The 13,400-nt window shown below is 41.7% G+C and overlaps 1 protein-coding gene across 1 annotated transcript in view; it reads right to left on the bottom strand.

The window, feature by feature from the left end:
• The window catches only part of LOC126204388 (uncharacterized), a 78,172-nt gene extending 70,968 nt beyond the window's left edge, over positions 1-7,204 (bottom strand). The window contains exon 1 of the mRNA XM_049938759.1: positions 7,159-7,204. Within this exon, the coding sequence (XP_049794716.1) occupies positions 7,159-7,204 (46 nt within the window). The remainder of the gene's footprint in view (positions 1-7,158) is intronic.
• Positions 7,205-13,400: the final 6,196 nt, after the last annotated feature.

The following is a 13,400-nucleotide window of genomic DNA, read 5'->3' as shown; positions in this document are numbered from 1 at the left end:
GACACGCACAGGGAGAAAAAAGGAGAAAGGGAAAGGAAAGAAGAGGGGTCTCAAACGCCGCAGCAGAGAAAAGGGCAAAGAGAAGAGGGAAGGAAAAGAGAAGGACAGAGGAAGGACGAAGACCTGCAAGTGTAGAAAGCAAGGAATTTGTAACAGTTTCGAGCGTCCGTCTCCGGACGTAGGCACAAACCATACTCCCAGAGGGGGAGAAAGGGAAGGAAAGAGCCAGAGGTGAGGGGGGGGTGAAGATGGGGGACGGGGAAGGATGCGGAAAGGGAAGGTGTGCAGCCCGGAAAGGAAGGAGGGCCACATTAGCTCGGGGTCCCGTGCTCGCTACGCACATATCCACAAAAGAGTTGTGGACCCCCTGGGGGGGTCTTATGTTCGTGTTCCTTCGCGAAATGTATGTCGGCGGCAGCAGAATCGTATGGCAGTCAGCTTCAGATGCCGGTTCTCTAAATTTTCTCAATAGTGTTTATCGAAAAGAACGTCGCTTTCCGTCCAGGGATGGTCATTCGTGTTCCCGAAGCATCTCCGTGACACTTACATGTTGTTCGAGACTACCGATAACAAAACTAGTGGCCTTCATTTGAATTCCTTCGATGTCTCCCTGAATACAGCAGGTCGCGCCAGCCTCCTATATGCGGTCTCCTTTACAGATGAATAATACATTCCTAGAGTTCTCCCAATACGCCGAAGTCAACCATTCGCCTTCCCTGTCACAGTTCTCACACGCTCGTCCCACCTCATATCGCTCTGTAACGATACTCCCAGGTATTTAAACGACTTCAGTGTGTCAAGCAGGACACTAGTAATATTGTAATTGAAGATTACAGGTTTGTTCTTCCTACACATCCCCATTAACTTACATTCTTCCACATTTCGACCTAGTTGGTATTGATCACACCAACTATAAATTTTCTCTAAGTCGTCTAGTATCTTCGTACAGTCGCCCAACCTCGACACGTTGCCGTACGCTACAGCATCATCACCAAACAACCGCAGATTGATGCCCACCCAGTCCACCAGTCATTTATGTATTTGCGGAACAACAGCGGCCTTATCACACTTCCCTGGGACATTCTGTAAGTTGTTAATGAAATGAGTTTATCGTAATAATATTTTTATTGAATGTAATACAAAACGATTTGTTTGATTTAGCCTACTACGTTTACGTTACAGACATATCGTGTGAGCTGACAGATGAGCATCGCAGCGTGCGAGTTTATCACGTCATCCGACAGCTGACGCCGTCTTGCTCCTAAGAGGCCTGAAGCACTGTTACATCTCTTGTAGCGGTTATGATCTTATTATGAAATACATGAACGAAAAATGAATGTCACGTACGTCTCCAAAAATGAAGTCAGACTCCTCTTGGCCAATCTGAAATAAAGCTGATTTTTATGGTATGACATAAAACATTTTATTTCGTGCCGAGCCTCAGTATGTCATTGGTGACATTAACAAAGAGCCTTCTAAAGCATAATGAATATTCACTGAATCACACTTACTAGCCTAGTCACCAGAGAGGAAGGTAATTTGACTGCTAATTATTAGGGAGTTTTAATTAACAGGTCAAATATATGTGAAGAAATTGTTTAATTTTCAAAAGCGCTGGAAGTCATAGGAATATCTTAGGCTTAAAATACATCCACGCGAGTTTGAAAGAAAATGGATTCGTGTTTCAATGATGTAAAAGAGATACAAGCCTTGTGTTAATGAAAAGTACGCAGCCAAATTATCTTGGAATTAATCCTATGGTACCAGAATGTTGAAAAATTTTGCTTTCAAAAATCAAAGATTCACCGAATTTATTGAGTGTCTGTGTAAACAGTATCGCTGGCTGTCTGAGTAGCGAATGGAACAGAAACATAACGATTTTCGAAAGTGATCGTAGAGAAAAGTCTTGTTTTCTGTGCCTTATTCTTCCACAAATGTGCTGAATTTGCAGATACACGTTAGTAAGTATTTCAGAAATAGTTACACATGTCGTTCCAGATTGAAACCGTGGCTCATCGTCACAAGAGAGCCCACGTAAGGGGTTTCCTAGAGTCACAATTCACATAACTTGAAATCTTACGAAACTTTTCTCGCTGACTCTTCTACAAACTGATGACATAAAATTATGTTTGTCCCCTCCGACATTTTTTCTGTTCATGTAGTCCAAGTTCAGCGTTTAATTTGTTAGATCTTTAGTAGTACTTCTACTTGCAGCACATTTTGCAGACAGTATCCGTATATACCACTAAACGAACCTGAAAATTTATACCATTGCATCACAATTAGTTCAGAAAATTTCACGTAATAAACATTGAGATTCGTGGAAAACTACATTTCGCTTAAGATGGAGCGCAGATTACTCAGGCTGTATTCAACCAGTGTTTCATAATCAGAGCAGTCTGCGTCTTCCAACTAACGTTAATCATTATTTCAACGGTTTCCTGGACTTTTTCTCTCTTACCCCCTTAAAGTCTAATATTTAACACATTAACTGATTTGTAGAGTATGCAAACGTTCGAGGCTGTTGTGTATATGGAAGTTTTTCTTCTTCTTCCATTGGCACTACATCCCAGGGTGGGACTTGGCCACCTCAATAATTTTCTGCCATTCCTCTCTGGACTTCGCCGTGGACCTCCAGTTGCGGCAACTGTCTCGGGCAGCATACTCTCCAACCTCGTCGCTCCATCTCCACCTACGTCGTCTCTTGCTCTTCTCCCTCCAGGTTCACTGCAACAGGCTTTCCTTGCGGGATCTGTCTCATCGAGTCGCATTACACGTCCCACCCATCACAGTCTACAGAGCTTTATGAACTTAACCACATCATCAACCTTATAGCAGTCAAATGTTTGTCGTTCCTTCGTCTTCTCCAGGTCCCATTTTCATATACAGGTCCAAAAATCCAACTCAATATGCTTCTTCCGTGTGATCTCTGTTTTCACCCTACTTTGTACTGTCCATGTTTCTGAGCCATAAGTAAGTACTGGGCGTATCAGCGTTTTGTTAAGTCAGCACATAGTCCCTCGTGATAAAAGTTTGAATTCAAAATGTCTCAACATTCCAAAGCAGCATCGGTTAGAGAGCTTATGCGATCCATAATTTCTGTAAAGCCCTGCTATTTGCTTCTGTCTCTGAGCCCAGATAGGTGAAACGTTCTACTCGCTCAAATGTCATTCCATCGAGGATTGTTGTGGGCTGTAGGGGTTGGTTAGTGTCATTATACATATACTTCTCCTTTCCTTCTTTAATTCTCAGGCCTATCTTCTCAGCACAGTTTTAGAGCTGAAAACGCATTTTGTAGATCTCTAAGTGTTCTTCTCATTAGATCCAAGTCAGCTGCATATCCCAGCATTGTACAGACTTATACAGGGTGTTACAGAAAGGTACGGCCAAACTTTCAGAAAAAATTCCTCACACACAAAGAAAGAAAATATGTTAGAGCTCATTTTATTACTTCTCTTCAAATCACATTAATCATGGAATGGAAACACACAGCAACAGAACGTACCAACGCCACTTCAAACGCTTTGTTACAGGAAATGTTCAAAATGTCCTCCGTTAGCGAGGATACATGCATCCACCCTCCGTCGCATGGAATCCCTGATGCGCTGATGCAGCCCTGGAGAATGGCGTATTGTATCACAGCCGTCCACAATACGAGCACGAAGACTCTCTATATTTGGTACCGGGGTTGCGTAGACAAGAGCTTTCAAATTCCCCCTTAAATGAAAGTCAAGAGAGTTGAGGTCAGGAGAGCGTGGAGGCCATGGAATTGGTCCGCCTCTACCAATCCATCGGTCACCGAATCTGTTGTTGAGAAGCGTACGAACACTTCGACTGAAATGTGCAGGAGCTCCATCGTGCATGAACCACATGTTGTGTCGTACTTGTAAAGGCACATGTTCTAGCAGCACAGGTAGAGTATCTCGTTTGAAATCATGATAACGTGCTCCACTGAGCGTAGGTGGAAGAACGTGGGGCCCAATCAAGACATCACCAACAATGCCTGCCCAAACGTTCACAGAAAATCTGTGTTGATGACGTGATTGCACAATTGCGTGCGGATTCTCGTCAGCCCACACATGTTGATTGTGAAAATTTACAATTTGATCACGTTGGAATGAAGCCTCATCCGTAAAGAGAACATTTGCACTGAAATGAGGATTGACACATTGCTGGATGAACCATTCGCAGAAGTGTACCCGTGGAGGCCAATCAGCTGCTGATAGTGCCTGCTCACGCTGTACATGGTACGGAAACAACTGGTTTTCCCATAGCACCCTCCATACAGTGACGTGGTCAACGTTACCTTGTACAGCAGCAACTTCTCTGACGCTGACATTAGGGTTATCGTCAACTGCACGAAGAATTGCCTCGTCCATTGCCGGTGTCCTCGTCGTTCTACGTCTTTCCCAGTCGCGAGTCATAAGCTGGAATGTTCCGTGCTCCCTAAGACGCCGATCAATTGCTTCGAACGTCTTCCTGTCGGGACACCTTCGTTCTGGAAATCTGTCTCGATACAAACGTACCGCGCCACGGCTATTGCCCCTTGCCAATCTATACATCAAATGGGCATCTGCCAACTCCGCATTTGTAAACATTTCACTGACTGCAAAACCACGTTCGTGATGAACACTAATCTGTTGTACTGATGTGCTTGATGCTAGTACTGTAGAGCAATGAGTCGCCTTTCAAGCACCGAAGTCAACATTACCTTCCTTCAATTGGGCCAACTGGCGGTGAATCGAGGAAGTACAGTACACACTGACGAAACTAAAATGAACTCTAACATGGAAATTAAGCGTATCCGGGCACATGTCCACATAACATCTTTTCTTATTTGTGTGTGAGGAATGTTTCCTGAAAGTTTGGCCGTACCTTTTTGTAACACCCTGTAGTAGAGAGTACCTCTTGTCCGAATACCCGATTCCCGTACCACTTTTTCAAGTGCCAGGTTGAAAAGTAGGCAGGGGAGCCCACGTCCTTGCCTTGGCACAGTTCGAGCGGGGAACTCCGGGGACAGCGTGGACTGCACTCGCACGGTACACTGGGGGTACTTTAGGGTGGCCTCTATTAAACACACCAGTTTTCCAGGCACTCGGAATTCCAGCATTTTCCTCATAAAGTTTGTCCCGTTTTACTGTGTCATGCAGATTTAAAGTCAATGAAAAGATGGTGCACACCAACATTGAATTCATTGGTCTTTTCTAATATTTGTCGGAGAGTAAATATTTGTAAGCGTAGGCTTCCGCGGCCGTTGTCTTCTTCAATAAAATTCTTCAGGGTATCAGACCTCATCGTCATAATTTAAAATGCGCCAACGTTTCGGCCAGCGTTGCAGCTAGCCTTCATCAGGGCCTGATGAAGGCTAGCTGCAACGCTGGCCGAAACGTTGGCGCATTTTAAATTATGACGATGCGGTCTGATACCCTGAAGAATTTTATTGAAGAAGTAAATATTTGGTTTACAGTCGACTTTACTGGTCTGAACCCGCATTGATAGCTTCCAATAATGTTTTTTGCTATGCATGAAAGTCTACTGAACAGGATATTTGATAGTACTTTATATGTAACATATAAGAGTGTTATACCTCTGTAGTTGCTGCATTCAAATAGCTCTCCTTTCTCATGCACCAGACACACTATCCCTACATTCCATTCTTCTGGCACCCGTTTCTTTTCCCAGGTGAGGCACACAATCTTGTAGATCCTATGATTTAGCTAAACTCCTCCAGCTTTCAATAGTTCCGATGTTATATAGTCAGTCCCTGGTGCTTTAACCCTAGCATTACCAACGGGGGGGCCTCGTAGGCCCACTGACTCAGTTTTTCTATGTTGTATCCACACCCTTTGATATATGAACTTGAAAGCAAAGGTAATTGTTCGTTATTGAATGTACTATTGAGTCATTACAGAATTTCGGGATAAAAATGTAATTAAAATTCATTTACTTGATTTAATTCTCTGTGGGCCTTAGAAGCCCACCCGTTGGTAATAGCAAGGAAAGATTTACGAGGTTGAGTCTCTCGTTTCAAATTCTTACCATGAAACGAATTTTGGCATTGTTGCCTTCAGACATATTATTATGAAGCGGACCATTGTTATTTTCAGTGTTTCTGCTGCTGTTGAACCAGCAACATGAGTAGACATCATTTACGTGATAGTTCCATTGAAAGAGTGCTAGAAGAAGTTTTGAACGAATCAGATTTAGAGGAAAGTGAAGTGGATGATGATGTGGAAGAAATTAGAACTGATTCATCGTCTGAGAATGAAGATGAGGTTGAAGCCAATCCACCAGATGATAATGATACGGAATGTGATAAATTCATTGCAAAAAGTGGACGAGAGTATATTACGAAGCCATCTCGACAATATCGGCGTTCTGTACAAAATACGGTGCGAGAAAGAATGGGGCTAGGACAACAAGGAAGAATTGCGTCTCCGAAAGAGGCTATACAGCTCTTTTTTACACCTCAAATTATGAATCTAATAAAACTACACTCAAATGAAGAGGCTTCTCGACTAGGTATTCAGCACACAGATGAAGATGAGTTATTTTGTTATATAGGACTCTTGCTAATCATGGGTTCAAATCATGACAATAAGATACCTGTCAAAGATTTATGGTCTTTGCTTCAGGGCTGACAAGTGTACTATGGATCAATGAGTCGGACCCGATTTTTCGAATTGACTAAAATATTGAGGTTTGATGATAAGAACACAAGAGAAATTCGTCGCCAGACTGACAAGTTTGCTCCAATGAGGGAAATTTTTGAAAGCTTCAATTCTTCACTTCCATTGTATTTCATTCCTGGTCTACATACAACAGTGGATGAGATGTTGTCTTTGTTCCGTGGTCGCTGTCCATTCAAGGTGTTTCTAAAAGAAAAACCTGGAAAATACGGCATTCTAATTCGAATGCTGTCTGATTCTGAGACTAGATATGTGATCAGCATGGACATCTATACAGGCAAGTCAGGAAATACACAGCATTCAAATGGACCGATGGAAATTGTAAAGAGACTAATAAAACCTATTGAAAAATCAGGCCGTAATGTTACCACAGATCGGTACTATACTTCAGTGGAGCTTGCTGAGACTCTATGGAATGATTTTCATCTCACACTTGTTGGCACCCTACAGTCTAACAGACGACACATACCTGAAGAGCTGAAGACTACAACTGGCCGCAGTTTACACTCTTCCATCTTTGCTTATACTGACCCTCAGACACAGAGGCCACCAGTTACTCTTGCATCAACGCTAGTCCGCGAGAAGCCAAAACGACTGCTGTTGATGCTTTCAACTTATCACTCAGAAGGGGTGTTGAATGAAGACTCAAAAAAGACTAACATAAATCTTTTTTATAATTCTACAAAGGGAGGCGTGGACACCATAGACCAGATGGCAAGACACTACAACACAAAGAGAGGAACAAGAAGATGGCCTTTGTCCCTCTTCTACACACTCATTGACATAGCAGCAATAAATGCGTATTCACTCTTCCTCCTCAACTTTCCGAATTGGAAAAAGAATTTGCTAAACCGCAGAAGAGTTTTTATCACTAACTTAGGTCTCGAACTAATAAGATCTCAAGTAGATAAACGGGCACAAAATTTGTATGGACTTCAGAAGCCAGTAATAATGGCAATGGAAAGCATCACACAATGGAAGCTCAGCTGCTCTGTAGAACCATCATCCTCAACAGCAGAACCAGGAACACGTGGACGGTGCCACCTATGCTGCCAAGAAGCTGCATCTAAAAAGATCAAGTACAACAATCTGGGAAAGTCAACTGTTACCTGCTCTCAGTGCCACAAACACGTCTGTGGGAAACACTGCAGGAAGACAGTGTTGTGTGAAAAATGCGTTGCAGAATGAGACAGTAAATTTTGTTTGCTTCATGTAGTGTATCGAATTAAAAAAGTCGTTTTTATAAGAAAACACTATTTTGAAACATTATTCCAAAAAATATATAAACTGAATCTCGTGATTTGTTCATTTTATTCCTATTATAATAACATCTTTTATTATCCAGTATACAAAAACAATGTCTAAGCATTTTGAATTGTTATTAGAGGTATCAGAAGTAAATAAACTTGATTTATGATAAAATAAATTGTGGTATTCTTTATGGGCTTTTGAGGCCCCCCGTTGGTATTACATGTAACAAAAAATACGTTGGTAATGCTAGGGTTAATGTCCTTCAATTGGACAATTGCTTCGTTCCTTCTCCTTGGGAAGGGGGAGGTACAATGACATCATCTTCTGGGGAGACTGGGATATCTTCAATAGGGGACTCTGAAGCATCCAACAGTTCACTGAAATACTCTACCCAAAGCTCCAATACCTCTTGATCATCAGTTACCAGTGTCCTATTTTACTTTTACACAGGTTAATGCGCGGCTTAAATGATATTCCTTCGCTATTAATTTTCTGATGAAATTTTCTACCTTTATTTGTTTTTACTGTTGTCTCCAGTTCTTCAATCTGTTTTCTTTTCCATTCCCTTTTTTTCTTCTATACAGTTTCTTCCGTTCTTCCTTTTTATCTTGATAATTTCTTACCGCTAGACGAGTATACGATTTCTCAAGCATTTTCCTGTATGCCAGATTGTTCTCCTGACTTATTCTCTTACATTCTTCATCAAACCCGGAATTCCTCGATTGATTTCCTTCTTTCCCTAGCACTTCTTCTGCTGGCTCAATGACTGCATCTCTGCAAGCCGTACATTCCTGATCCAAATTATCACTTACACTAGGGGTGTATAATGCAAGATTTTCAGCAACCTTCTCAGAGTACGTTTTAGAGATGTCTTCATTTTTTGCTTTGATACCATGTACTTACATTGGGATCTTACTTTTACTTTTCTTGCATTGGATATTCAAGCTCACGGTTTCATTATTGTGGCAAAGATAGACACAAAGCCCATGCCTACTACAGTAGTACAAGTTTATATGCCAACTAGTTCTGCAGATGATGAAGAAATTGATGAAATGTATGACGAGATAAAAGCAATTATTCAGGTAGTGAAGGGAGACGAAAATTTAATAGTCATGGGTGACTGGAATTCGTCAGTAGGAAAAGGGAGAGAAGGAAACATTGTAGGTGAATATGGATTGGGGGGAAGAAATGAAAGAGGAAGCCGCCTTGTAGAATTTTGCACAGAGCATAACATAATCATAGCTAACACTTGGTTCAAGAATCATAAAAGAAGGTTGTATACCTGGAAGAATCCTGGAGATACTAAAAGGTATCAGATAGATTATATAATGGTAAGACAGAGATTTAGGAACCAGGTTTAAATTGTAAGACATTTCCAGGGGCAGATGTGGATTCTGACCACAATCTATTGGTTATGAACTGCAGATTGAAACTGAAGAAACTGCAAAAATGTGGGAATTTAAGGAGATGGGACCTGGATAAACTGAAAGAACCAGAGGTTGTAGAGAGTTTCAGGGAGAGCATAAGGGAACAATTGACAGGAATGGGGGAAAGAAATACAGTAGAAGAAGAATGGGTAGCTCTGAGGGATGAAGTAGTGAAGGCAGCAGAGGATCAAGTAGGTAAAAAGACGAGGGCTAATAGAAATCCTTGCGTAACAGAAGAAATATTGAATTTAATTGATGAAAGGAGAAAATATAAAAATGCAGTAAATGAAGCAGGCAAAAAGGAATACAAACGTCTCAAAAATGAGATCGACAGGAAGTGCAAAATGGCTAAGCAGGCATGGCTAGAGGACAAATGTAAGGATGTAGAGGATTGTCTCACTTGGGGTAAGATAGATACTGCCTACAGGAAAATTAAAGAGGCCTTTGGAGAGAAGAGAACCACTTGTATGAATATCAAGAGCTCAGATGGCAACCCAGTTCTAAGCAAAGAAGGGAAGGCAGAAAGGTGGAAGGAGTATATAGAGGGTTTATACAAGGGCGATGTACTTGAGGACAATATTATGGAAATGGAAGAGGATGTAGATGAAGATGAAATGGGAGATAAGACACTGCGTGAAGAGTTTGACAGAGCACTGAAAGACCTGAGTCGAAACAAGGCCCCGGGAGTAGACAACATTCCATTAGAACTACTGATGGCCTTGGGAGAGCCAGTCATGACAAAACTCTACCATCTGGTGAGCAAGATGTATGAGACAGGCGAAATACCCACAGACTTCAAGAGGAATATAATAATTCCAATCCCAAAGAAAGCAGGTGTTGACAGATGTGAAAATTACCGAACTATCAGTTTAATAAGTCACAGTTGCCAAATACTAACGCGAATTCTTTACAGACGAATGGAAAAACTGGTAGAAGCGGACCTCGGGGAAGATCAGTTTGGATTCCGTAGAAATGTTGGAACACGTGAGGCAATATTAACCTTACGACTTATCTTAGAAGAAAGATTAAGAAAAGGCAAACCTACGTTTCTAGCATTTGTAGACTTAGAGAAAGCTTTTGACAACGTTAACTGGAATACTCTCTTTCAAATTCTGAAGGTGGCAGGGGTAAAATACAAGGAGCGAAAGGCTATTTACAATTTGTACAAGTCGAGGGGCATGAAAGGGAAGCAGTGGTTGGGAAAGGAGTGAGACAGGGATGTAACCTCTCCCCGATGTTATTCAATCTGTATATTGAGCAAGCAGTAAAGGAAACAAAAGAAAAATTCGGAGTAGGTATTAAAATTCATGGAGAAGAAGTAAAAACTTTGAGGTTCGCCGATGACATTGTAATTCTGTCAGAGACAGCAAAGGACTTGGAAGAGCAGTTGAACGGAATGGACAGTGTCTTGAAAGGAAGATATAAGATGAACATCAACAAAAGCAAAACGAGGATAATGGAATGTAGTCAAATTAAATCGGGTGATGGTGAGGGGATTAGATTAGGAAATGAGACACTTAAAGTAGTAAAGGAGTTTTGCTATTTACGGAGTAAAATAACTGATGATGGTCGAAGTAGAGAGGATATAATATGTAGACTGGCAATGGCAAGGAAATAGTTTCTGAAGAAGAGAAATTTGTTAACATCTAGTATAAATTAAAGTGTGAGGAAGTCGTTTCTGAAAGTATTTGTATGGAGTGTAGCCATGTATGGAAGTGAAACATGGACGATAACCAGTTTGGACAAGAAGAGAATAGAAGCTTTCGAAATGTGGTGCTACAGAAGAATGCTGAAGATAAGGTGGGTAGATCACGTAACTAATGAGGAGGTATTGAATAGGATTGGGGAGAAGAGAAGTTTGTGGCACAACTTGACTAGAAGAAGGGATCGGTTGGTAGGACATGTTTTGAGGCATCAAGGGATCACACATTTAGCATTGGAGGGCAGCGTGGAGGGTAAAAATCGTAGAGGGAGACCAAGATTCAGAAGGATGAAGGTTGCAGTAGGTACTGGGAGATGAAGAAGCTTGCACGGGATAGAGTAGCATGGAGAGCTGCATCAAACCAGTCTCAGGACTGAGGACCACAACAACAACAACACAACAGTTTCGCATTTACGAGGTAGTGGTCTGAATCTCCTCTGCTATACGTACATCTAGTAAGTTTGAGGAATAGGGCTGTACCATGGTGCTTTATGAATCCTTTTGTGTGGGAACATAGTGCTACCTACAGCCATGTTACGTGACAGTGCAAACTGAATGACTCTGTGGACATTGTCATTTGTGTACTCATGGAGGCTGTGCTTTCCTATTGCTAGGAGGTAATGGTCCTCTTTACCAATCTGTGCATTGTGGTCTCCAATAATTATTTCACTGTCATACGCAAGGTTCTCAAAGAATGTGTCTTTATCCTGGTTATCTGATACTTCTGTAGGTGCATGTACATTGACCAATGAGTAATTTGAGAATCGGGTCTTCAGTCTCATATGTTAGATTCTAGAAGTTGTTCCAGTGAATCCACTCACTAGGTGCTTCAATTTTTGTCTTCCACGAACTCTGTACCAAATTTATGGTGGAACTCAGAACCGTGGTTGTGGTGTGGCAGAAGAGCCAACACCGTGTTACTAGAGGAGGCCGAAATGCACGCGTTTTAGCGCACGCAGGCTGGCGTGAGGAGGGAAGAACTATACTGCCGTGAGGTCTGGAACATGACAAGGAATTAGAATTCAGAAAGCGGAGGTTATTAGTTTGATACTTAACTTTAATCCATTAATGATGAACGTCGCTCTTGACGGTACATGATTCACAATATTATCTGTTCAGATTATAGTAACTGAATATGGCGCCTTGCTAGGTCGTAGCAAATGACGTAGCTGAAGGCTATGCTAAACTGTCGTCTCTGCAAATGAGAGCGTATGTAGACAGTGAACCATCGCTAGCAAAGTCGGCTGTACAACTGGGCGAGTGCTAGGGAGTCTCTCTAGACTAGACCTGCCGTGTGGCGGCGCTCGGTCTGCAATCACTGCTAGTGGCGACACGCGGGTTCCACGTATACTAACGGACCGCGGCCGATTTGAAGGCTACCACCTAGCAAGTGTGGTGTCTGGCGGTGACACCTCGGTGGTAGCAAATTATCCAGCTTCCCATATCAAGCACTGCATGTGCAACAGTGAGGACGTTCACACAGCAGTTCTCGGATGGCTTTGTGACGAAGGAGCAGATTTCAATCGCCAGGGAACTGAACGATTGAAAAGACATTCCGTTTGATGTATACTGAGACTCGGTGACTATGTTGATCAGTACAGTCATGTATCTGTGTGACTGAAATTTATTGCCCAGTTCAATAAACGTTACTTAGCGTGGCATAATAATGTGTAACTTACAAATCGAAATTCCTTCGTACAATAAATTAACAGAGCGCAGTCAGAGGAATTATTTAGTGAAAATAGAAGTCTGCACCGTAGACTCAGAAGTTTAATTCAAATCTACGTTCAAGTTAAAATTCATTATACTGAAAGGGCCACTGAACTGTAACGACGATGTAGTGTGAAGCATCAGAAGCACTTGTGGTGGTTATAGCAGTCAGGGGTGATATCACAAAATATATTCTTCATCAATGTTTAATATTCAACAGTAACCTGTCAAACCGCAGGTCAGTTTCTTGTGCACACCATCGCTTTACTATATTTGCATTACTTACTCTGTCTCTCCGTTTTACGGTACTTCGACAATGTATGTGCGCTCTTTCTTCGACCCAGGAGTTCAACACTCAGTCCCACGCAGAAGAGCCGATTGTCATACCACACTGTGGAATTAGATTTGTATTTCTTTTCCAGCTTTTTCACCAAATTTTTCCTCTTTAGTTATCATTTAATTTAATTCCAATATAGTTAACGTAGTTCTTATTTATGCCTTTTTGGTTTCTGAGCTACGAAATATGGCTACTCAAATTTATGAATTCTGTTACGTACTCCAATGTTCTCTTCTTGGTTAAAATTTTTACTGTTGCTCACATTACAGCCATTGTATTTCTTC

Source organism: Schistocerca nitens, chromosome 9 (genome assembly GCF_023898315.1).
Source record: "Schistocerca nitens isolate TAMUIC-IGC-003100 chromosome 9, iqSchNite1.1, whole genome shotgun sequence".
NCBI classification, from domain to species: Eukaryota; Metazoa; Arthropoda; class Insecta; order Orthoptera; family Acrididae; genus Schistocerca; species Schistocerca nitens.
The sequence above is the reverse complement of the archived record's forward strand: the minus strand, read 5'-3'. Positions and strand labels throughout refer to the sequence as shown.